Here is a 21799-nt window from a genome sequence, read left to right as displayed (position 1 = left end):
TCTTCCTGATAATGAATAGATTCACCAGTACCATCCCAGGCAGACACGTTGACTGAGTGGTAGGAAATGGAAGCATCGGAGCTACGGGAGAGGTTTAGCTTGGCATCTCACGGGACCTACTCTCAATGGCTTAATTCCTAAGGCAAACACAACTTCATGTTGAAGTACCTCAGGCATACATATATTCATCAAAGCTCGATAATAGGTCGCGTGGCATAGCTGATCAAGTCTGCTCGGCTTAGCATCTCGTGGCTTTGGCCAATTTGGCTCACTTCCAGCTACCATTCATCACCAGTTAATGTTACAATGAAGGATCAGCCGACTAGACTTACCGAAAGACTGGGGATAAAACATAAATATGGTCAGCTATTACTTCGTTATCTTGCTGGGCCATTACCTGTACATAGCCACGCGCTCAGAATTGTAATACTGTTCATCATCCCTCTGAATGATTACAACTAAAAATTATACGCTGGCTTTCTGGAAAAAAAAGCGCCCGAACAAGCATTAAACAATCAAATATGGTCTCGCCTATAGCTCTTCAACATAATGATCAGTACCCTGGAAGGTTTTCTAGGGGAGCACATAACCCTGTAAGCAGATACATGTTGCAACATTCCATTCCTCTTATGTAGCGACAGATACTAGTAGGTGTTGATTCGTAGACCTGCAGGCGAAGTAGAGCAAAGGAGCATATAAATTCATCCCATAATAGTATAACTTGAGTTTTCAGTCCACTAGGTTTCAAACGCTCCCTGTCTAGTGGGCAACTGCTACACCTGCTTCATTGGCTTGTGAACTGATCATCTTTTTGTAGGCATTGACAGTGCCATCGAACTTGGTTACTGTGCCCTTGTCGCAGACCCAAAGACTAGTGCAGACGTTCTGCAACATTGTCACATCGTGGGATACCATCACGACACCACCTTCGAACCTTTGCAATGCCTCAGACAATGCATCCATACCTTCAATATCCAAGTGGTTGGAAGGTTCATCAAGGACCAAAATGTGTGGGTTTGTCAACGACAAGCAAGCAAATGCGACACGAGATTTTTGTCCTCCAGACAGGAGCTCCATCTTTTGAAGTCCAGTCATTCCAGTGATTCCGAATCTAGTCAAGGCAGGAATCACACATTAGCAATTAAGCATCACAACAAGTGAAATCAATAGAGGGTTCAACGTACGCTCCCAGATGCCTGCGGTATTCCTCGTCTGTCTTTCCAGGGTAGGTCTTCGCCATGAAGCTTACCGCACTGGTCGACAGATCCAGAGCATCAACATGATGCTGGGCAAAGTATCCAATACGTAAGCGAGCATGTTGTGAAAGAAGGCCCGAAGTTGGCTCAAGCTGGCCAGTTAGCAGCTTCAACACCGTGGTTTTACCAGCGCCGTTCGGTCCCACAATTCCTATCCGAGAGTCAAGTTGCACATCGAGATCAACATTTTTCAAAAGGGGCTTATCTTTAGAATAGCCGAAGGAGATCTCGGACATCTGTACAATGGGTGGAGAAAGCTTTTCGACATCTGGAAATTTGAAATGAACGACGTAATCACTCTCCGGGGCTTCCAAGACTGGCATTCTCTCGAGCTTCTTGATTCGAGATTGCGCCTCAGATGACTTAGCTGCGTTGTATCTGAATTTATCGATGAATGCTAGATCATGGTCAGCTTTATTAGGCAGTACATGCTCCATTGGGCCGGACACCAACCTTGTAGATGTGCTCTTTCTGCCATTTGTTTCTCGTATTCACGCTTCGCATTCTTCTTCCGTTCCTCCTTGGTAGCATAGAACGAGTCTAGATTATATTAGCTAACGTCACTTATGTGACCATATCGCCGATAGACCCACCGAAGTTGGCCCCTTTATAGTAATCCAGCCTTTCAGAGTGTTGATGCACAATGTCGGTAGCGACCTCGTTTAAGAAAGCCCGGTCGTGCGAGACAACAAGGACAGTACTAGGGTATCCCTGGAGGTAGTTGGATAAGAATGTAATGGACGGAACGTCCAGCATGTTGGAGGGTTCTATATCGTGTTAGACTCTTGTTCCTTCACAATGGGTAGGGTAAAAATAAGAGCTTACCATCTAGAAGAAGCAAGTCTGGTTCGCAGAATAACGCTCGTGCTAGAGCTAATCTCATTCGCCAACCACCAGAAAAGGTTTTTGTTGCAAACTGCTGTCTTTCGGGTGAAAAGCCAAGACCAGCCAAGATACTGGCAGCACGCGATTCGGCTTTGTCCGATTCCATTTCTGAAAGTTTGGAATGGATATCACTTAAGGTTATGTCTAAACCCTCCCTTTCGTGGTCAAGCCTGGCAGCATCTGTAGAGGTGTCTGCCATCGAAGACCGTTCCGCTTCTAGAGCAGTCAACTGTTTCGTAATTCTCTGCAAAACAGGTCAGAGGGACGGACGGGTTGAGGACAGAGATTATCAAGACAAGCAATACTGACATCTTGGTCTGCGAGAAGACGCTTTCGCCATACATCTGCATCCAGAACCGCCTGCAGAGCAGGAGTGTCGTCCCCCATGATCTAATTAAAATCATCAGAAAGGTACAGCAAATCAAATCAAAAGATGATAATGAATGGAGGTGGTGAGGAAAAAGAAAGAATTTGAATGCATACTTCCTGTTCAACGTGGAGGATCGATATATGGCTTGGGATTGCGACTTCTCTACGGCTCAAGGCCCGCAAAAGAGTCGACTTTCCTATACCATTCTGACCAACAAGACCGTACCGTCGACCGTACGCCAGGGTAAGAGAAGCGTCGGTCAAGATTCGATGACCACCAACAGAGGTGTCAATGCTATCAATCTTAATGTCCTTGCTCTTTGCTGCAGAATCCGAGCCCAGCTGGAGCGGGTTAACGGCCATGAAAAACTCCTCATAAGACATGGTGCTATCTGGCTGGTCGAGGAGACGGGACGATTCGTATTGCACCATCTTCATTTGCTTTTTCTCCTGTTTGGCACGGATCTTTCGCTCTGCCTTTTCAAGCTTCTTGCGGTCTACGCGGGACTCCACTTTCCTGCTGTTGGCAGATTCCAAGTCGACATTTCCACCAGCAAGTCCCAAAGTCGAGGACATGTTTCTCTGGGACCCAACATTGATGGCCTGGTCTAGCTTCTTAGCAGTGAACGGTATTTGCCTCCGCTCCGCATCGACACCGTCCGCAGAACTCAAAGAAGAAATGAATTTTTCCACTAAGTTCCGAATAGATTTTTCATTTTGGTCGGAGAAGTCTCCGGATGCAGATACCAGAAGTTCCGTGACCATGTCAGCGGCCTCCGCCAAAGGTGACGGGGCATTTGCGTCCTCGACATATGCCCTCGAAGCATGTGTCAGGTAGCCCTATAATTCATTAGTTCACCATTTTCAGCGTGTATCGTAAGATTCATGGAACTAATTACCACAGAGTATTCTGTGATCACATGGTCGAGACCAGGAATCTGTGACTGAAGTTCTGCCTCCATCTTGGTATCACTAACACCAAAGAACAAAGCTTTTTGAAGATGAGGAACAGACTCAAAGTGTATAGAAGGAAAAAATACACCAGTTCTGCCGCAGCACCGAACAATTATGTGAGTCTATAGAATATCATCGAGAGTTTTCTCTTTTTTCTTCCGCTTTTCCAGCTCTGCCTGAATGAACTTTGGCGGAGTGCCGGAAGTGGAGTCAACGCCGTTCTAGATTGGTTGGTCTTTCGCAGAAGGTCCCCGCCTCTCCAGCACTCTGGGCGGACATGCTTATAGTACCATACATACTGTAGTATATCATATGTATCACCTGATACTAATAGGCTTCGCCTGCTTCTCTCCCCTTCATTCCCTTAACCATCTATGGCAATTCTTTTCTCATCATGGGGGCCTGATAGAAAAGAGGTTCTTATAATTACCAAGATACTGACCTATCTACCGAAGATAATTCAAGTTAAGAAGAAGAAAAGGACGAAGAAAAAGAGGAATAATAATAAAAAGGAATACTTAGATCTGGTTGTGGTAATAATCATTAAGATGTCTCGAATGCTACGAGCTAATCTAATTGAAAACTGACAACCATTGAACCTCGGCGGGGCAACGTATACGTATCACAGGGCACACAGTATGTGATGCAGCCCAGGAAATTCCACGAAAATCTGGAGAAAAAATTGCAGGTCTCCCATTCTTGATTAGTCTATCCAGTAGCTAGTTGAATGAAAGATGAGGCGAGGCACGCGATAAAATACCGTTACCCCACCATCCGAACTGAGAAGGCCTGTCTTTTAACAGTCACCTTTTCTTAGCCACTTTGATTCGTTTCCCAGTGGGTGGTTAACAATACGGTCTATACTAGTATTGTCGGTTGAGTCGGATAAATTTGCTAGGGCATTGCAGGGATTTATGGGGTTTGAATGCCTTATGATCAGCATTGTCCCGGAAAATTACGTGTAATTGGTAAGAGAGATGGAAGGGGATATAAAGGCATCCCTAGATTTTTGATGATGACCATTTCTCGACTAGTACCTCGTAGTCATCCCAAGTAAGCCACATTACGCCGTATGGATTACTAAGGTCGTTGGGCAATGCGTCCCTGCGAGGACATACTACTTGTACTCTGCCTAGCAGTGGGCCTAGGCAAGGAATACAAGTGTACCTGCCTTGGGTAGTTTCATGAAGGATGCGACAGGTACAGGTTAGCAGAGGCTAGCAGCAAGGGATTTAAACAAGGGATCAAACTAAAACACACGGAAAGTTCAAGCAATAAGGAGCGGGAAACACCAGAGAGGAGTTACATCATAGATAGTACTTTCAGTACTAAGCGCTGGTCCTATCAAAATGAGCACTACTAGTACTTGCTTGGAACTTGGACTTGGTAATGATAAAACCGGGGGAGGTAGGTTAACTACACGGTAACTAGTTAGTTACTTCTTAATTATTAACAAGAGGGGGGGAAACATTAAAAAAAGGAAGAAGAAAAAGAACAGGAGGGGGGGGGAGGGAGTGTGTAAGTAAATTATCGTACCTAAGAGAGTGGTGAGTATATTTATCAATTCTCTCTTTTTCCTTTTGCCGAAATGAACTTTTCATTTTGTTTAATTGCATTTTTTAGGAGGCCCCACTTCTTCCACGGAGTAGACCGACAGTTCAGGTCGGAATTATTACCATTCAAGAAACTCGCAGGCCACGTTCTCTTCCTCCTAGAAAATAGATCTATCATTTCCGATCTGCTTCTGGTCCTACCAAATAAGCTTACCACCGTACCGTTGGCCCGGCATTTTGACACGAAGGACACAAAGCCCCGTCATGGCCTCTCCCTTTCTATTCCTATACGGAGTAGGTTCACCTTTAGTCGAAGCTTCTTCCACATGTGTTATTTTTCGGTCTTCGCAAAGGCTATTAGCAAGCATTAATCGGAACAGCGACAAGACCGGCGGGTATGAGATCATCTTCGCCTTCTGCCGCCACTCTTTGAGAAGAACGGGAAAGATTTGTTCATTATCGTCATTATTAGTATTTTATGTTTTATGTGTATTCTTTATTTTTTTCAAACTTGATCTAATACGAGCAGTTCCCTTCAGTATTTCCTGGAAGCTAAACATTGGTAACCGATCGGTCTCAGTTTGAACGAGTAGTCCCGACCGAGGTAATCCGTACCGTTCGATCACCGCCTTACGATCTAAGATACGATCTCATCAAGGGACATAAGAACTGGCTTTTTCGGCAAACTAGGGAGGAAATGAGCTCCGAGCCTACCCTTCGGCCATCTTCCATGTGGGACTGGCCTCGCTGTGTTAGAGTTACTGCCTTGGCCATATACTCTTTTGATAATTCTATATTTGAGTTTATTCTACTCTGTACCCAGAGCTGCTATATCCGTAGTCACAACTACGAACTGTGGACGAGGACAATATTAATGATCTATTCTTATCTCCTCATACCAGGTCTAGTTTAGCGGGTCAATTAACTATTCATCAAAACGCCTAGCTAGCTTTGGGAGGTTAGATGTTCTGGACCAATAGTCAAGCCGTAAGGGATGATGACGATAACAGGGGAAGGGCGAGAAGCTGAAAATCCCTGGTTTCATTAATTAAACCCTCCAGCAGGGCTTCAAGGATCTAGTTAGTTAGTGAAATCCCTGCTATTCATCAAGATTTGAATTTGTAACGTTGTTTGCTTCTCAGGTGTCTGTGCCCCCTCTTCCTGCAGCTAATGATGGACAGTCACAAGTCACTATTGTTTTCCTTGTATTAACTTACTATTATAATAGGTTTTTTTTTTTTTTTTTTTGAGACGCTATACCTATTAATATAGCTCATTAGGGATATTCTATAGTTATGTATTGCTGAATGTCACTGTAGCTTTCATACAGGGGGAGGGCGGACAAGTATTATTTGGTATATGATAATTACAGCATACTACGATTTGACTTGATATTCGTGTCCATGTCTATAATCAATCTGCCAGATTGACAGCTGGTTTTTGAGGCTTTGTTGAGTTCTTGTTTCTGGCATGAGGGAGAAAGAGAATGAAAAAGAAAATTACATCTCGATACCTACTCCAGTGCTTTAAAGATTTATATCCTGTCTTGTGCTCTTTTTTTTTTTTTTTTTTTTTTTTTTTTCCCTTCTTCCTAAGATCAAAGGGCATAAAGTTGAACAGTGCATCTAACTATCGTTATTCTATTAAAGCGAAAATATCTCTTCTCCCTTCATAAATATTTCTCACGATGGTGATATATTGAATGAATTTACCTTGCCGGGTGGTGTGGGTGTTGTGCTGGGGGTGGACACTCCTAGCGTGCTCCATTCCTTTAAACTAGAACCAGAAGAACATCGCCCGTGGGTGGGAAAGAGAGAGACCGTGTGTCCCACGGTTCAGGCCTTTGTTGATCAATAGCCTCTTGTTATTGTTGTTTTTATTTTATTATTATTATTATTCCTTTGCTGTTGTTTCTCATCTACTTTCTTCCTCTTTCTAGCTGCCTTTGGATAGTAATTTTCTTTTCCTTTTTTCCTTTTTCTTTTTCTTTTTCTTTTACTGTGCTTAACTAGAGACTTGACCACAGCTCTGATGTTCTCGTACTCCCCATTCCTTTACTATATTCTTTTTTGGTCTCCTCGCATTCCTTTCTCCCAACAGCCACGCGCCGTTCCCCTCACTCTAAAGGCACATCGACCTTACTGTTGCTTGACATCCAAAAGAGCCTCCAACCGTACCCGGTGATAATATCCTATCTACAACGTCTGACTAAAATTCTCAAACCACCTCGATTTTCTGAGATGCTCCCAATCTAGACGTGCTAAGCCAGCTGATCCTCGTGCATAATAATGCAGATGGGACGTCAACTACATGTAATATCGATGTTGCCACTTTGAGCTTCATGGTGCTTGACACTATTCTCGGCGCCTTTAAGGATGGAGCATGTATCAACTGTGAGGTCTCTCCTTTAAATTTTCTTCTTCTTTCTCTCCGTTGAACACTCTGCCATCTTATGAACAGCTTTCTTTCTTGCGAAGCAGTTGCACCAATAACCCCTCATGGCCTTTGTATGTTTTATGAACGTTCTTGGCTAATATATTATCACCCAGCTTTGTGCAATCAGCACTGTTGGTATTGCAGCAACTGGCTTTGCTCTCGGTCGCGTAGATCGAAATTCACCCAAGCCGGCGCGCTTCCGAAAAAAGACCTTCCCTCTGCATGATCAGCGCGCGCGCGCGACAGACCCTCGATCACCGCTAGACGACATACAGGCAGGCCCTTCCACCCCATTCACGGCAGCAGAAAGCAAATGTACCGCGCAGTTCAAGACTTTCCATGCGAGTGGGGGCGATTCTAACGCTGGGAACCACTCCCAGTGTCCAAACCACAGGAGAAAATCATCCCTTGCAGGGATTATACTGCGGCGTCGTGGTCAGACTCTATCAAACCCTCCACTGCGAGTCGAGGAAGACTCAACGGCTTTGCATACCCGAAGACCGTCATCCTCTTGGGTGCGGCGGCTGTCATTTCAGCCAGGAAACCGGAGCTCATGCCAAAGTCCTACCTCTCCGACGTCGAACGGACCCACAAGCCCTACTCATTCGCGCCCCTCCAGCCAGCGCCGAGTACCCAACAAACTCGTCAAGCGGCCTCCATCACAACCTTCAAGCGCTCATTTTCAATTCGCACACGCGCCTTCGCCCCCTTCAATTACATTATTTCGTAGACCAGCCACAAGTCATCAACGATCCGAACACCTGAGACACAAAGCAACACATAGTTTAAACTTCGAACCCAGTCTTCTTACGAACACACCATTGCTTCCTACTAACAGAGAATCTTCTGTGGTTGATATAGCTTGGGATCCCTATTTAACTGCTACCTACGATGGGATACCGGACAGGCTGGCACGCAGGCTGTCAACTGCAACCAAGCCAAAAGAGCATGGGCTGCGGCTAATTCTCCCGTCTACGGATACTATACCAGCTCTTCTCCTAGCAAATTCAATCACAAACAAGGAGATTTCGGTAGGGGTTAGTTCGCTGGAGACCGCACCTACCTCTCCAGTGCAGTTCCGTGATCCGTTCAAGCCAAGTGATACTTCACGAGAGTTAGACACATCCCTTGCACTAGAGGAAAATCATCGTCAGCCATCGATACAAGTTTCAAATGACTCCAAGTCAGCAATACCAGCTCCAGACAATGCCAATGTCTACAAACCCCTCAGTACTGCACTTGCCCGTCCTAAAATGAGAGCAATCTCAGCGCCTCTTCCTACTTTTGCAAAATCGGAAGGAGCTATTCTGCTGTCGCCACGATCGCGTGCAAGGCGCAACATTACAGACCCGAACATCTTCCGCCGGCCCCCAATTGTCTCGCGGGCGGATGGATTTACAGTGCCTGGGTTCATGGGTTCCGGCTCCAAAAAGGCCGCCTCATCCTCTCGCATTGATATTGGTTATTTGCGAGAGACCGGACAACGCCCACTTACTTCAGACGGTGTGGCCTTGTCCGTCTTGCAAGGCCCAATCCGTCAGCGACCTAAGCGACATTCAATTGCCGCATCCGACCCTGCCTCAACTGTTATTGGCTCTGATGATACTCGTATTTTCACTTCAGGTGAGGAGGACGAGACCGATTTCTTGAGCGACACCGCTTTCGATTCGATCCGCACACATATGACCACTAGCAGCAATTCAGGTCTGCGTGCTCGTCGGGTGGAGACCATTTTTGATAGAGATCTACCCTTCAGCAATGCGGGCGAAGGATCCTTACATGTCAAGCAACTCGCCTCGCATTACACTTTTTCTTCTCAGCCGTTTGACGACAGCCACAATCGTTCCAACCTGATGCTAACACCCGTCCTTGACTCTCTCCCTGACCCTCAAGAAAAGTTTATACATGACGAGGAGAGTAGAATATCATTCCCATCCGATTTAACAGATGATGAAGACACCCACAGCCTAGTAGCTGCGTTACCTGGGGAAATAGTCAAGCTGGACGAACGATCGAAATATCCGAGAATGTCTTTGAATAATTACGAGAGGAATTATGCTGGTCGTGATATCTTGTTCGCTCATGGCAGGTCAGATATTCCTCTCGATTTAACTAAGTCCAATTCGCGCAGCGTTACCAATGAGATGCTTGAAATGTGCCCCCGGATGAATATTTTCGACTGGTCTGAACAACCCAAAAATGACCGCGAAGTTTCTGGGACCGACGGACGCCCCCGCACGGTCCACGGAAAACATGGGCCTGAGCTTCGAGGTAGTCGAGCTCCGGGCCGCAAAGCACCAAATACTTTACATCTTCGGAGCCAAAGCGTCCCGGTATCGAGAGACTATCCAGCTACCAACGAGACACGACAAACATCAGGCAAGTTTGGCACTTGGGGGTTGGGCAGCAAGGGTGTTAGTGAAGACTGGGATAGCGATTTCGACTTTGAGGACGCGGACGAAAGTACAATCAGCGAGAGCATGCGGACGAGCAAGAACGTTGCCCGGCGCAGCATGATAGTTCCCCAGGCTATCATGGAACGTCAAGCCAGTCTCCATGGACAGTTTGGACAAGTCCAAGAGCTGACCCTGTTAGTTGAAGAGCTCAAACGCCTTCGCCACCAAGCTAGTTTCTTGGATATTGTGCGTGGACCATCTAATGAGCTGTGGAAAGAAGCAGAGGGTATTGTCAACTTGGCTACCCTTGATGATGAAGAACATAGTCATTCCCCCCCGGGCTCCCCGTCCTCTCTCACCTTCAGTTTCAATGATTCTGAAGAAGAATCAGCCAACACGAACGATCCCTTTAAACGAGCCAGTGAAGAGTCATCGAGAGCTTCATTCTCAGAGCCACCAAGTCCAAACCAAACCACTGCGGATTCTGATCACACGGAACTCCCTGCCAAGGCAAATTCTGTGCTAGATTTGATCTACCAGCAACGAACATCTCGCGATTCATCCTTCATGAATCGTCAATCCCCGAGATCAAAAAAACTCCCCTTCGATACACAATCCCTTCGCGACCTCGTTATCCGAGCCGGCGTTGTAACCCGTGCTCTCAAGGAAGTGATTCGCAGAGCAGAGGGGGTCGCATCTGAGCCCAATGAGAACATGCATCATTCGGTCCCTCCGTTCAGCCGGATATTCGACCAATCTTCCAATGATGATGTTTCTATTTTTAGGACGCACTGCATTGCTTAACATGCATACATCGAGTTTCCTGCGTATCATAATGTACCTACCTTAAGCTTCGCCATGACATCACTTTGTTTCGATTTATAAAAGTTTCAAGTCTTTGGGCATACGATTAACATGCAAGAGAACACCTAATGCAGTGTCAACTCTAACAATTCCTTTCTGAATAACCCCTTTCTTCCCCCTCCCCATCTTTTTTCTTTTTTTTTTCTATTCTTGGCTATTCTTCATCGAGAAAGTTCGTCGTTTAAGAGACTTTTATCTATTTGAATAGATCTCTTTTGTACAAGTGCGCCCATTGGTGTATATTTTCCCTGGAAGCGTTGCGTTGTGTGCCTTGGCGACCCTTGTGAGAGCATTGCCATGTTGGGTCCTTCTTATTCTCTCTATTTTTTGATAACTGTTTTACTGATCCCCTTGTTTAGATGCATGGCTCGCATTTTACTTTGGCGGTCCATCACTGGTTTGTTTCTTTGTTTCCATCAATTATTCCTTTAACTTTGTCTCTTTCCTCTTCGTTTCTTGCCTTTTTTTTGTCCCTTTCTTTTCTTTTCTTTTACTTGCAGCTAGGAAAGTGTATGGATATGTTGTTGAAGGTCTTGGGGGTGCGAAAGATGGATAATGGCGTGTATGGCACATCATGAGGACCATGTCAATTCTAGATGAAGACTTGGGAGAGATTAACTAATGTTGACAGTCAAATATCCCAAATGTTATCTTGTCACTTTGTGAGAAATTGAAAAGCTTAATGATTCTATCAGCAACAGGGTCGTTGTAACCTGTGTATTGATTTTGCAAGTAACCCCGCGGTTTCCAGACATGAAAAATGTCCACACAGCAAGATATAGGATAACTCCCGTAGGCACCTAGAAAAGAGCAAAGGGGGGAGGACTTGACGAAGGAAATGGGGGCGGAGAACGTAATAGCGCGTAACAGCATCCTCAACATAGTAGCTGCCTAACACAAGCAGAGCTATATAGACCTATGATGCCCCGTAGAACGCATTTCTCAATACGTCCAATCAAGACTAGTCAGCATGCTCGTTACTATAGCCCTGGGGAATAACACCATCATTTCTCTCGATTCTTTTGCCTCGAAAGGTAGGGAAAAGAAGAAGGGATAGGCACCATGATGGCAGAGGCCCAGCCATATAACAATACAATTGAACCCCTATGAATCGAAGTTGAACTAGTCAACGCAAAAAATCATCAAGCTACATAGCAAGTTTTTCGCGGGAAAATTCAGCGCCAGCTGGCAAACGTAATGCCAATGGACATCCACACTGACCTCGGGCCAATGTAGTCTTCTGGCATTGCTAACTCCATGAGAACCATTCAGGAATAGGTATCCGTTTGTTTATAGGGAGCTTTCTATTTGGTCAAGATTAAGGCAGGTTAATAGATATATCCCTTAGGAAAGTTCACTTTAATTTAGTAGAACCGGTTCGACCTCTATGTTCCTTGCTATTTCCGTGGATATTTTTAAAAGGCAGTGGGGTATACAGGTATGAGCAAGTATAGCAAGCTGTGGCAGATTGTTATACAGATACTCGATACAACATAGACAGGGTTTGCCAGACTCGGCAGGTTCACAAGCGCAGACGAGTCCCTTGAAGAACTGATTCTCCGAAGTCACAATGGGTATTTCACTTTCCCTCTTACCTCTCGGCACGTACAAGTCAGTTTCTTGGTTCATCAATGTAGTTACACGGCTTTTCAGGCAAGAACAACTGGTGGGTGGGGTTCATCTCCAAGATACTGTTTGACACGAAAACTCAAAGTACATATATAAGATAAGCAGACGCCCGCGTCCCTGACTAGCCTGAATTGATGCAGGTCTTCTGAGGAGATATTAGCTGAATGAAGTTGTAGAGAGAAATCTTGTCAGCTCCATCAAGGCAAATAAAGTAACGGTTGTGGGCCATTGTCATATTCCGTGAGTTTTTTCATAGACCAGGTGGTGAATCGCAACGGTGAGAAGTCTATCTGTTCCTCCTGGCAGGTGTGGGTACTATGAGTCTGAACACATACTGAGCAGTGAACAAACAATTTTAGCACCTCATATATAGACAGATGGATAGATAACATAACAATAGTGTGACATGATCAACTAGTGTCTTGTTGCCAGGTCATGAGGTATAAATATTAATCAGAGGTATGGAGGAAGGATATGCAATATAATCCATAAAGTCTCTAGGTACATTTCGTGGCATGAAGTGTCCGGGGAAATCTAGGACAGAACATTTCCCGAGACCCAATCGCATGGCTAATAAAGAAAAACAAAGTATTCCAATATTAAAGATATTTTACTGGAAGTCAGCTCAGTTCCACTTTGGTGCATGCAATACCAGGTGCTAGAGATAGGGAAGCCTCTCTGTTATCGGCACACACCCACCGGCAGAGGATCCTGCAAGCTCGTGAAAGCCATTCTAGCGTCATTAGCTGTTTCTGAAGCGATCGAGCCTCCTAATACAAACAAGCCCAGCATAGACAGTAGCTTGGTTTACACTCATCCGTGGAGCGAAGGATGTCGAAGTAGCTGAAGAAGGGGAGGTGAGAATAATGTTTGGACGCAGATTACTCCCAGGGGGTAAGTATAGTGTTCAACAAAAGCCTTCCCTCTCCCCATCTTTAGCCTGCCTTCGTAGCAGGGGGTTTCTTGTAGCTGCTTAGTAAAGGGAGTTGTTGACGATAGTTACGACTCCGTATAATGTAAGGTAGCTGAAGCGACAGCTCACTATAACCGTACCTATCAAGTTAGCAGGGCGCGTCTTTGTCTCATCCTTACTAATACTGGGAGATATGAGGATACGACTGAGAGACAGCTATAGATGGATGCCCTTCGCCTAATGTGTACTATTTCGAGGGTAACGGACGGCTGGTAATAGATAATATCCATCCTGAGTGGGTAGGTAGCGGGTGATGGGGGCACCTTAAACGTTAGCATGGAACGATAAGCACAGAGCAGCAGCCAAGTTGGTTGGACAGAGAGAGTAATCCGGAGTCATTGGTTAAGCCGGTACGTCTAGTAGTAGGTAAGATGTACCGAGTATGTACAATGTACCCAGTACATACTAGTAGGCACCTCGACCACTTGTCAAACAACCCATGAAAGTAAACCTGATTCCTTGGTGGAGTAGAGGCCGAAAGGGGCTGGTTTCAGGTAAATTTATTGGTTATAAGTAGAGCGGGTTCCTGACGCTAAAAGATCTTGGCATCCCCACTTTGTCCGAATTTTTTACTCAGGGGATCGCTTATTTTAGATACCAACGCATGGAGCGATGTAGACACATCAGTTCTCCAGACACAGCATATATACCGGATAACATTTACAACTGATACTGGGAGCAGAGTAGCCTTTAGAGGCAAGTATATAACCCCAGCAAAACACAATCGGGAGACTGGACTCAGTTCTATTAAGGGGTTTGAGCTATACACTGTTGCCCTATGGCTCTTGACTCCGCTTTTCATTACTTGAGTGACGATGGCCTGGGCCACTATGATTCAGGGGAACCCCATAAGATGGATGTACTGTAGTGGTACGGAGTGGTATTAGCCCCATTTGCACTCAGATCCTGTACCTTTTGTAGGACACTACCATTCTACATAGTGCGATGGGGCTTAGCCTGACTTAGACTTACGGAGTACGGAGTGGTACCTAGTTCAGTACTTACTGTATAGTAGGTTGGGGAAGACACTATTGGGGCGTATCATCGAAAGGAACAAGTGACGAATGGTACTGTACTGTCACTTGGAGGATAGGTACAGAACGAAACAGGCCAGCCATCTAGACCGCTGCTAACTATTCTTACGCTCACCCTCTCTTTCTTTCCCCCTTCTTGTCCTCTTGCTCTTTTTTTCCTGCTTCTCCTTCTTCTTTTCTTCTCGACTTGTTGTTTTCCTTTCCTCACTTCTTCTTCGCTCCTTGTTGCAATTTTCTAAACTGCGATCCCATCACTAAGATCATAGACATTCATTATTGCTCTTTCTGGCCACTGGCCGCCATTCGTTAAGGGAGTGTACCCGCTCCTGTTCACTCATTTGCAAGAAGTTGTATTCTCGGTGTTGGTTCTGTTGTTCTCTATCAGCCACTCTATCAAGAAGTGCCATTTCTTGATGTACGCGACTGATCATATTTTCTACTGGCTGACATCTTAATTTGTTCAATCTTTGTTTTTCATGATTCATGTGTACAAATATCCAGGTGATTTTGCCATATATTCGCCCGGTCTTCAAGAGCACATGAAAAGCGACCGAGGGTAGTACCGTCTGGTTTTACTGTACCCGTTTAGTCCGCCTGTCGCCCCATCGCACTCGCTTGGGCTTCAGGCGACCATGCATTATCACCACCGACACCAGACTCACCATGACATTCATATGGTGGTTCGATCCCCCCCACGTCGCCCGGATATAGTACCTCGTCACCGACTACCATATCTTGTGCCAGAAACACCAACGTTCATGAAAAGGGATTCCGACCCTAGTCAGACCTGTTCAGCTGGAGACAGCTCAAGTAAATGCGAGAAACCTACTAGCACGACTACGACAACGACTCTACCTGTCGTGCTGGGAGCAGTGTATGTCGGGATTTCCCTCTGATTCCACAAGCCCCTTCCCACCTCACCAAAAACGAAGAAGAAAAAGAGCCTTGACTCATTGAAAAAGTGTGTGTATTTGTATATGGGATAGCAGTTGATTGAAGTATAGGGTGCCGATACTATGTGCCGTAATCGTCCTAATTTATCTGCATCGACGAAATGTGAGGAAGCTCCGGAACGAAGATGCCAATGACAAGCATAGATCGCTTGACTTTGGGTTGGATCTGGAGCCAACGGGTGGAGGCAAAGCGATGCGGCAGACCGAGAAGTCCAATGGAAATTATAATCACAACAAAGGAATCTCATTGGATATTGGCCCGAGTCCTTACCTACTACCCCCAGGCCTACATGGCTCCCGGGATTCGCTGCATTCGTTGTCCAGATCTATAGGTGGCGATGATAAATATCGGCACGCCACTTCATTCTTAGGTGACAACGCATCTGTCAGATCACAGTCAAGAGGAGCCCAAGATGATGCATCAAGCTTTACAGGATCAACCAAAAAGGCCGCTCTCGGCGATGATATGAAGCAAGGCTTATTGGGAAACGCTCAAAGGATGTCACGATCCAGTCCACCATTATATATAACACCTGGCGAAGATGGCGCACACATGCAAGTTGATCCTATTGCACAACCGGATCATGGCTTTCAATTCGAGTTGCCCAGAAGCCCTAGCCCAGTCCTCATACCGGGAGCTCCTATCACCAAAGAGTCGATTACGCCGGCGAACAACGTCCGCAAAGACGCCGGTAATTTTGACAGCAGCGACATCCATGACCGCCCGGAAGAACGTCCAAACCTTGCCTTACAAGATCCTAGAACGACGCCCAGAATATCGCTTCCTCTGAGCGATGCAGCAAGCGACTACGATAATAATGGAAACTCCGAGCCTGCCATTCCGACTGTGAACATTCATCAGATAGAAGATGACCCGAGACATGGCAAGGGCCCTCTCCACCCAGTTATCCCTGACACTTCCCCGGATGAGTCTTCACAAACGCCGCGGTTGAATGTTGACACTCGTCGCGACACGCGTCGGTTGACATTAGGGTTGCGTCCTCTGCCGCCAGAGGATCCGTCAGACAACCCGGAGCAACGGGCCAACCGTATCCGATCGTTCTATAAAGAATATTTCGACGAGAATAAGAATGGAAGGGAGACTTACTACGGTCCCGAGTCTTATCACGATGGTGACTATATTTACGATTCGGCTACTGGGGATTACTACGACAGTGTTCCAGCACCGTTTGCTGAACCAATAAACCGTCGAGCTATGACTCCCCCTCCGCGCGGTCCCCCGCGGTTTCAGGGGGGAGGTAGACATATGGCTTCGGGTTCTATCGGCGGCTTTAGCGATCGACTCAACTCCCCAGGCCCACGTGCCTTCTCATCAGCCTCTGGCAGACTGCCAGGTGCCCCGAAAACCCGCAAACCTGCACCTCCACCAGCTCCACTTCAGCTCCTACCTACTCCCCATATGTTGAAGGATGACTCTATAATGGGAGCTATCGACTACGCCCCCGGAAAAAGTTATAGAGACCAGAGGGAAGGCCGTCCAGAGACACCTCTTGGAGGGGTGCAACCGTTCAGTCCAACGATGCGAGCCCACACTCCACTTGCCTCATCTTTCAGTGAGCTTGCTGTCATACCGAGCCCGTAAGCCTTCTCCTCTTCTCTCCCGTCCCTTTCCTTTTCGCTTTCTATCTATCCTTTATCATTTTTCTAGCCCAGGTATATCACTGGGATCATAACTTTAGACTAACCCTGTTCCAGGCATGCATTGCGGAAGTCGGGTACATATGACAATTTGGACTTTGTTCCACCACCTCGCTTCAAAAACCTCGAGACGGCAAGCGACTCTGGTAGCATTCGCAGTAATCGGACTGGAATCTCTACGACTCATCTACAGAATATACGCACTGGTGCGTACCGTGTCAGCCGCCTTCCCCCTGAAACTGTGGGTACCAAGGACGACCTGGTTACTAACCTTCGTCCAACGTGGGATATGCGTAAGTAAACATATATTGGTTCAGTCTGATCTCATTATCAAATTTTGCTGTAATGATTTTGTTTATTGCCCACCAGTTTCCGGTGATTACATACTATGTAACGATCTATCGCTTGTTTATTCCCTCATACATTGTACTCTTTTGAGAGAGCTGGGTCAAGTAGCAAGTCATTTGACGTCAATGGCGTACATAGCATGCAAGGGGTTGATTATTTATCCATTTATTCTTTTCTCTTCAACGGGTTTTCTGAAAGTTGAAACTACGACAGCTACGTTCTACAGTTCATCAACTGCCAATATTGTTGATCAACTGGCAACAACTAAATGAAAGAGTTTGACCTTTTTAATCACTTCTGGTATCTTCACTGATTATTCATCAATGTGAGACATCGAGAGGACACATTGACTCACTTCGCTGTTTTCTTTGGTAGTTTTCTCTCCTACCTTCCTCATTATTATCTATGATAATTGCTCCACCTACCTCCTAGTACGGAGGGTTTGGTTTAACATCAACACACCGTCGACCGACGTATATGTGGCAAAATATAAGCATCAACCGTTTCACTTCTGGACTACTTATACTGCGCCTATAGTACGGAACTGGGCAACTTGGAACTCACGTTGTATGTCAGATCGTCTTAGGCAAGGTGCCGCTAAGAAAGGAGCGACTAGCGCTTATGTTGATTTTGGCTCAAATTCCTATATCATAGGCTTAGCAAGCTTGAGCAGCGTGTCCTCCATGACTCTGCGAGAGCGAAGGAGTAACAGCAGTCGATAGCTTTAAATGAGAACGAGTTGCTATTATTATTATCTGCTTGCTGTTGTTAGAATATTGATTGATATTATACAATATTTAACGTCAGATTTATAGAAAGCCCACAGTTGGCCTCTAACTGACCATCGTCGTCAACTAGAAGCCAGTTACCACACAAAACATATACGGTAAAAGTCATTCATGGTAAAAAAACAAAATGTACCGTATGGGTAAGGTGCCACAAATTGGAAGCTAGAGTAGGGGTGTCTTCGTGGCAAATTTGACACAAGACATCTTATCTCTTTGAGCGCCACCATCTCAAGGAGGAATCCGAACAACACAATGGATAATTTTGGATGCTGGATTGCTGGGGTTGAGAGATTTTGGATGGCCAATGTTATTTGTACATTGCCAAGTACCCTCTATACCTAACTACTGTGTACTGTAGTACTACTATTACTACTACTGTATCCGTGGGTCGAATGTACAGAGGGCGAAATTTTCCGCTTCTGTCCCGGTTTCCACCTCGTACTTACGGAGTATACTGTACAGTCAGCACATACCTATTCGGGAGTAGAGTACATCACCGGTTAATTTTAGAGATGATTCCACCCCATCGATCTGATCTTTACGGAGTATGGAATGGAATTGGTATGGACCCGTAGTTTTTGGTCAACCAGTGCCGAAGGCTTTCCTGATATAGCCCATGCAAGTCCGGGTCAGGAACAACCACTCATCACTCATTGTTAATCGTAATGTACGTACGGAGTAAGTTCATAAACTACACAACTGCAAGCAGCGTTATGCGGGCCTTCAATCCCCATATTCTCTGACAAAAATACCCGACTGTTGCTGAAGAATATGAAATTTACTACTAGCATGAGCGACTAGAGTGTTAGGCGTACTTCTGGAAGTGGGGAATTGCCGATCGCAGCTAGTGGAACCGTGAACGTTGCCGAATTTACCTACCCTGTCCGCACTCGTCGAGGACAGTGTAAATTATCAATTTCCCCTGGCAGTAACCATACAGAAAACATACCGTGTACAGTATTAGGTAGTAGTAGGTATGTATGGTACGCATACAAGGCAAAGTTCCGTCTCTCCACTAAAACCTGAGGCATCTGAAAGTCTGTAATCACTAAGAACAATAATACGAACGGTACCACTCCTATCCGGTTGCAGTTGTGATTCAGCATTCGACGTTCTGTCTCCCTCTCCACTTTTTGTTTCTTATTCCTTTTCTGTTTTGAACTCTGATCTCTTCACCATACCCTTCTGACTTTTGTTTTAGTTTTATTCGTCTTCCTACTATCTATCCCATGGCACCCTATTTATCGGCTTGGGTACGTCAATGTTATTTTCCTTTTCCCCTCTTCTGGTTCACCTCTTTTTTTTTTTTTTTTTTTTCTTCCCCTTTGGCGGTTCTGCTCGTTTTCCGCCGCACTAATTGATCTTCTTCCCCTGACCAAAGTCCAGGCTGATAGACGATCACAATTGCTTCTTTCTACATGATCGTTCCCTCTCACTTTTAACGCACCCCCTCATTAACTTTATTGCGGGCATGAAACATCTATCTACAATATCGCGACTGCTCTATAGCTCTGACTTAAAGTACGACGTCGTCCTGAGTAGTCCCGTCCGCGACTGAAGTTGCTTCTTGGGAGTCTTTCAGGGATCCTTCGGCCACACTCGGACTTTTAGATTCAAGATTATCAATTTTTCCAGCAAACATTCAGTCATCTGAGTCTCAAGGAGCCCTTCCTGTGAAACTCGTGGCCATAGGCCAATTCTCAGTCACAACGAGTGACAGCTTTCGTCAAATTGGCTCGGAAAAGAGTCAGTTCAGATTCTGAGATGTCCGTATCTTCAGCAGGTATGACGGAGCCTTTTCCATATGTTCTGCGCTATAGCATAGTTCTGCACTTTCCATATCTGTGAAATGGTCGAATGGCACGCTGAACCTCTTGCAGCGGCGCCGTCGGCGCCAGCGGCAACCACTGCCGAAGCCGCCACGCCGACATCAGAAACGCCCATTACAACACCATCTGAAACGTCTACCACATCTGAGCCAACAACGTCCTCTTCTACAACATCTTCTTCCTCTTCGTCGTCAACCTCCACATCATCGACCTCGTTGTCAACGGCTTCTACAACTACCGCGACGCAGCCACCGACATCTAGCACTACCAGTATCCCTTCTACGAGCTCAGAAACCTCGACCACAAGCAGCGACACGAATACCACCCCAGTTGTTACATCAATCATCACGAAGTCAGCGACTGATGGTACCACAGGGCCACAGACTGTTATTGTTACCTCCACCGATACCTCTCTACCCACTCATTCCACAGGGAATTCAGCCAATAACATATCCGCCACCGCAACTGGATCATCGGCGACAGCATCGGCTACAAGCGGAAGCGGAAGCGGTGGCTCTGGGCTTTCGGCTGGTGGAACAATAGCCGTTGCAGTGGTTGTACCGGTCGCCTCCGTAGCAATCATTATCTTAGCTGCTTTGTATTTTTGGAGGAAATGGAAAGCAAAGAAAGCAGCAGAAGAGGAACGAAGGAAGGAGGTAGAGGAGTACGGTTTCAATCCGAATAATGACCCAACTCTTCCACCTATCATGGGAGGCGGTGCTTTCGAGCCCAAGGATGATACCTCGGGTTATCGAGGATGGGGGACCACGTCGGCTGGTCGCAAAGCATCCACTAATTTGTCCAGTGGTGCTGGGGTTGGACTGGCAATGTCCGAGGCAGGGAGTGCCCCTGGCTATCATCATGTCACTACCCCAAGCGATGGTACTATTCAATATTCTGAGGGTCCAGCAGCGGGTGAGACAGATCCTATCGGCGTTCTCGGAGCTGCCCCGGTTGCTGCAGCAAACAACAGAACCACAGATATACATCGTGGTCCATCTAACGCCTCATCCGCATATTCTGCAGCCAACCGCTCGGAGGCTTCAGATGAAAGTCATATGTCTGCTACCCATCCTACCGGTCCTTTTTACGATGATAACCCGTACTACAATGAGATGCAACCGCAGTACGGGGCATATGGTGATGGCCCCTATGGTGGAAGTCCACCTGTGATTCGAGACGTTCAGGCACGGCGCAATACTCGCATCGAGAACCCTGCTGTCTTTCCCAGACAAGGAAATGCTGGAATCGCTCAAAATTTCTGAGAAAAGCCCTCAATACGCCCTAACATTACTATACACTTGTTGATGGCGTTTTCAAAACCGGCAGATTTGATAAGGAGAAGCAGTGACTCTTGTACACCTCCCGGTGGCCATCCGAAAGTAGTGGAATCACAAGTGTCTGCAACCTGCGCATCACTTCATGATGACCCGCATGCCTTCTCTTGATGAAGCCTCGGCTATACTGGAAGACTTTATCAAGATCTTATATCGTATTTTATCCTATTTATCAACTTCGTCTATGTTTTATATTCCAATGGCGGCTGTCTACCTTGCGCTCTCACTTTTTTTCCTTTTGTGGCTATTGTGATATCTTTGGGTCTGGTGGCTCCTCTGTTTCATTTGAATAGTTCTTGTGCTGTTGGTTTCTCGTTCTTATTCCCAGTTATATCCCGAATTTGCAGTACGGTCTTTCTTTTCTCTTTGTCCCTCTTTGCTATTTTGTCTTTCTATTCTTGTATCTGTATATTTATGACCGCTCCCAAGTGCCAACCATGTGTGTCAATGCGTGCCTGCTATCTCTTTAGTACGTGACTGGAATGGGTCAAGGTCACCTACCACCTTTTTTTTCTCTGTGATATCTTCTTCCACTT

The 21799-nt window shown here is 46.0% G+C and overlaps 4 protein-coding genes across 4 annotated transcripts; 3 read left to right on the top strand and 1 right to left on the bottom strand.

The window, feature by feature from the left end:
- Window positions 1–373: 373 nt before the first annotated feature.
- Window positions 374–3655, bottom strand: BDV38DRAFT_213962 (putative AAA family ATPase GCN20). Its single transcript, XM_032052669.1, has 8 exons — window positions 3410–3655; window positions 2625–3350; window positions 2451–2531; window positions 2082–2385; window positions 1850–2023; window positions 1710–1796; window positions 1185–1653; window positions 374–1111 (listed from the first exon to the last, which is right to left on the bottom strand). Exons 1-8 carry the CDS (start codon window positions 3470–3472, stop codon window positions 760–762), a joined length of 2256 nt encoding a protein of 751 aa, XP_031908358.1. The 5' UTR covers window positions 3473–3655; the 3' UTR covers window positions 374–759.
- A 3519-nt stretch (window positions 3656–7174) lies between these two features.
- BDV38DRAFT_213809 (uncharacterized protein) lies at window positions 7175–10863 on the top strand. The gene is made up of 2 exons (XM_032052668.1): window positions 7175–7410; window positions 7567–10863. The coding sequence occupies exons 1-2, from the start codon at window positions 7393–7395 to the stop codon at window positions 10651–10653; spliced, it is 3105 nt and encodes a 1034-aa protein (XP_031908357.1). The 5' UTR covers window positions 7175–7392; the 3' UTR covers window positions 10654–10863.
- Window positions 10864–15023: 4160 nt separating this feature from the next.
- On the top strand, window positions 15024–17262 carry BDV38DRAFT_275227 (uncharacterized protein; the record flags this gene model as incomplete). Its single annotated transcript, XM_032057984.1, has 3 exons — window positions 15024–15223; window positions 15354–16724; window positions 17019–17262. The coding sequence occupies 3 exons, from the start codon at window positions 15024–15026 to the stop codon at window positions 17260–17262; spliced, it is 1815 nt and encodes a 604-aa protein (XP_031908356.1).
- Window positions 17263–19219: 1957 nt separating this feature from the next.
- On the top strand, window positions 19220–21282 carry BDV38DRAFT_213754 (uncharacterized protein). Its single transcript, XM_032052667.1, has 4 exons — window positions 19220–19350; window positions 19484–19618; window positions 19680–19880; window positions 19978–21282. The coding sequence occupies exons 3-4, from the start codon at window positions 19862–19864 to the stop codon at window positions 21189–21191; spliced, it is 1233 nt and encodes a 410-aa protein (XP_031908355.1). The 5' UTR covers window positions 19220–19350; window positions 19484–19618; window positions 19680–19861; the 3' UTR covers window positions 21192–21282.
- Window positions 21283–21799: the final 517 nt, after the last annotated feature.

This window comes from Aspergillus pseudotamarii (assembly GCF_009193445.1).
Source record: "Aspergillus pseudotamarii strain CBS 117625 unplaced genomic scaffold BDV38scaffold_86, whole genome shotgun sequence".
NCBI lineage: Eukaryota > Fungi > Ascomycota > Eurotiomycetes > Eurotiales > Aspergillaceae > Aspergillus > Aspergillus pseudotamarii.
The sequence above is the reverse complement of the archived record's forward strand: the minus strand, read 5'-3'. Positions and strand labels throughout refer to the sequence as shown.

What these genes read in the sequence shown, in the direction of transcription:
- BDV38DRAFT_213962 (XM_032052669.1), bottom strand. Translation starts at nt 3,472, where the DNA reads ATGGAGGCAGAACTTCAGTCACAGATTCCTGGTCTCGACCATGTGATC. An exon ending in CTATAAAGGGGCCAACTTCG is followed by an intron (nt 1,797 to 1,849) that starts GTGGGTCTATCG and finishes AATATAATCTAG; the next exon opens with ACTCGTTCTATGCTACCAAG. An exon ending in AGAAAGAGCACATCTACAAG is followed by an intron (nt 1,654 to 1,709) that starts GTTGGTGTCCGG and finishes ACCATGATCTAG; the next exon opens with CATTCATCGATAAATTCAGA.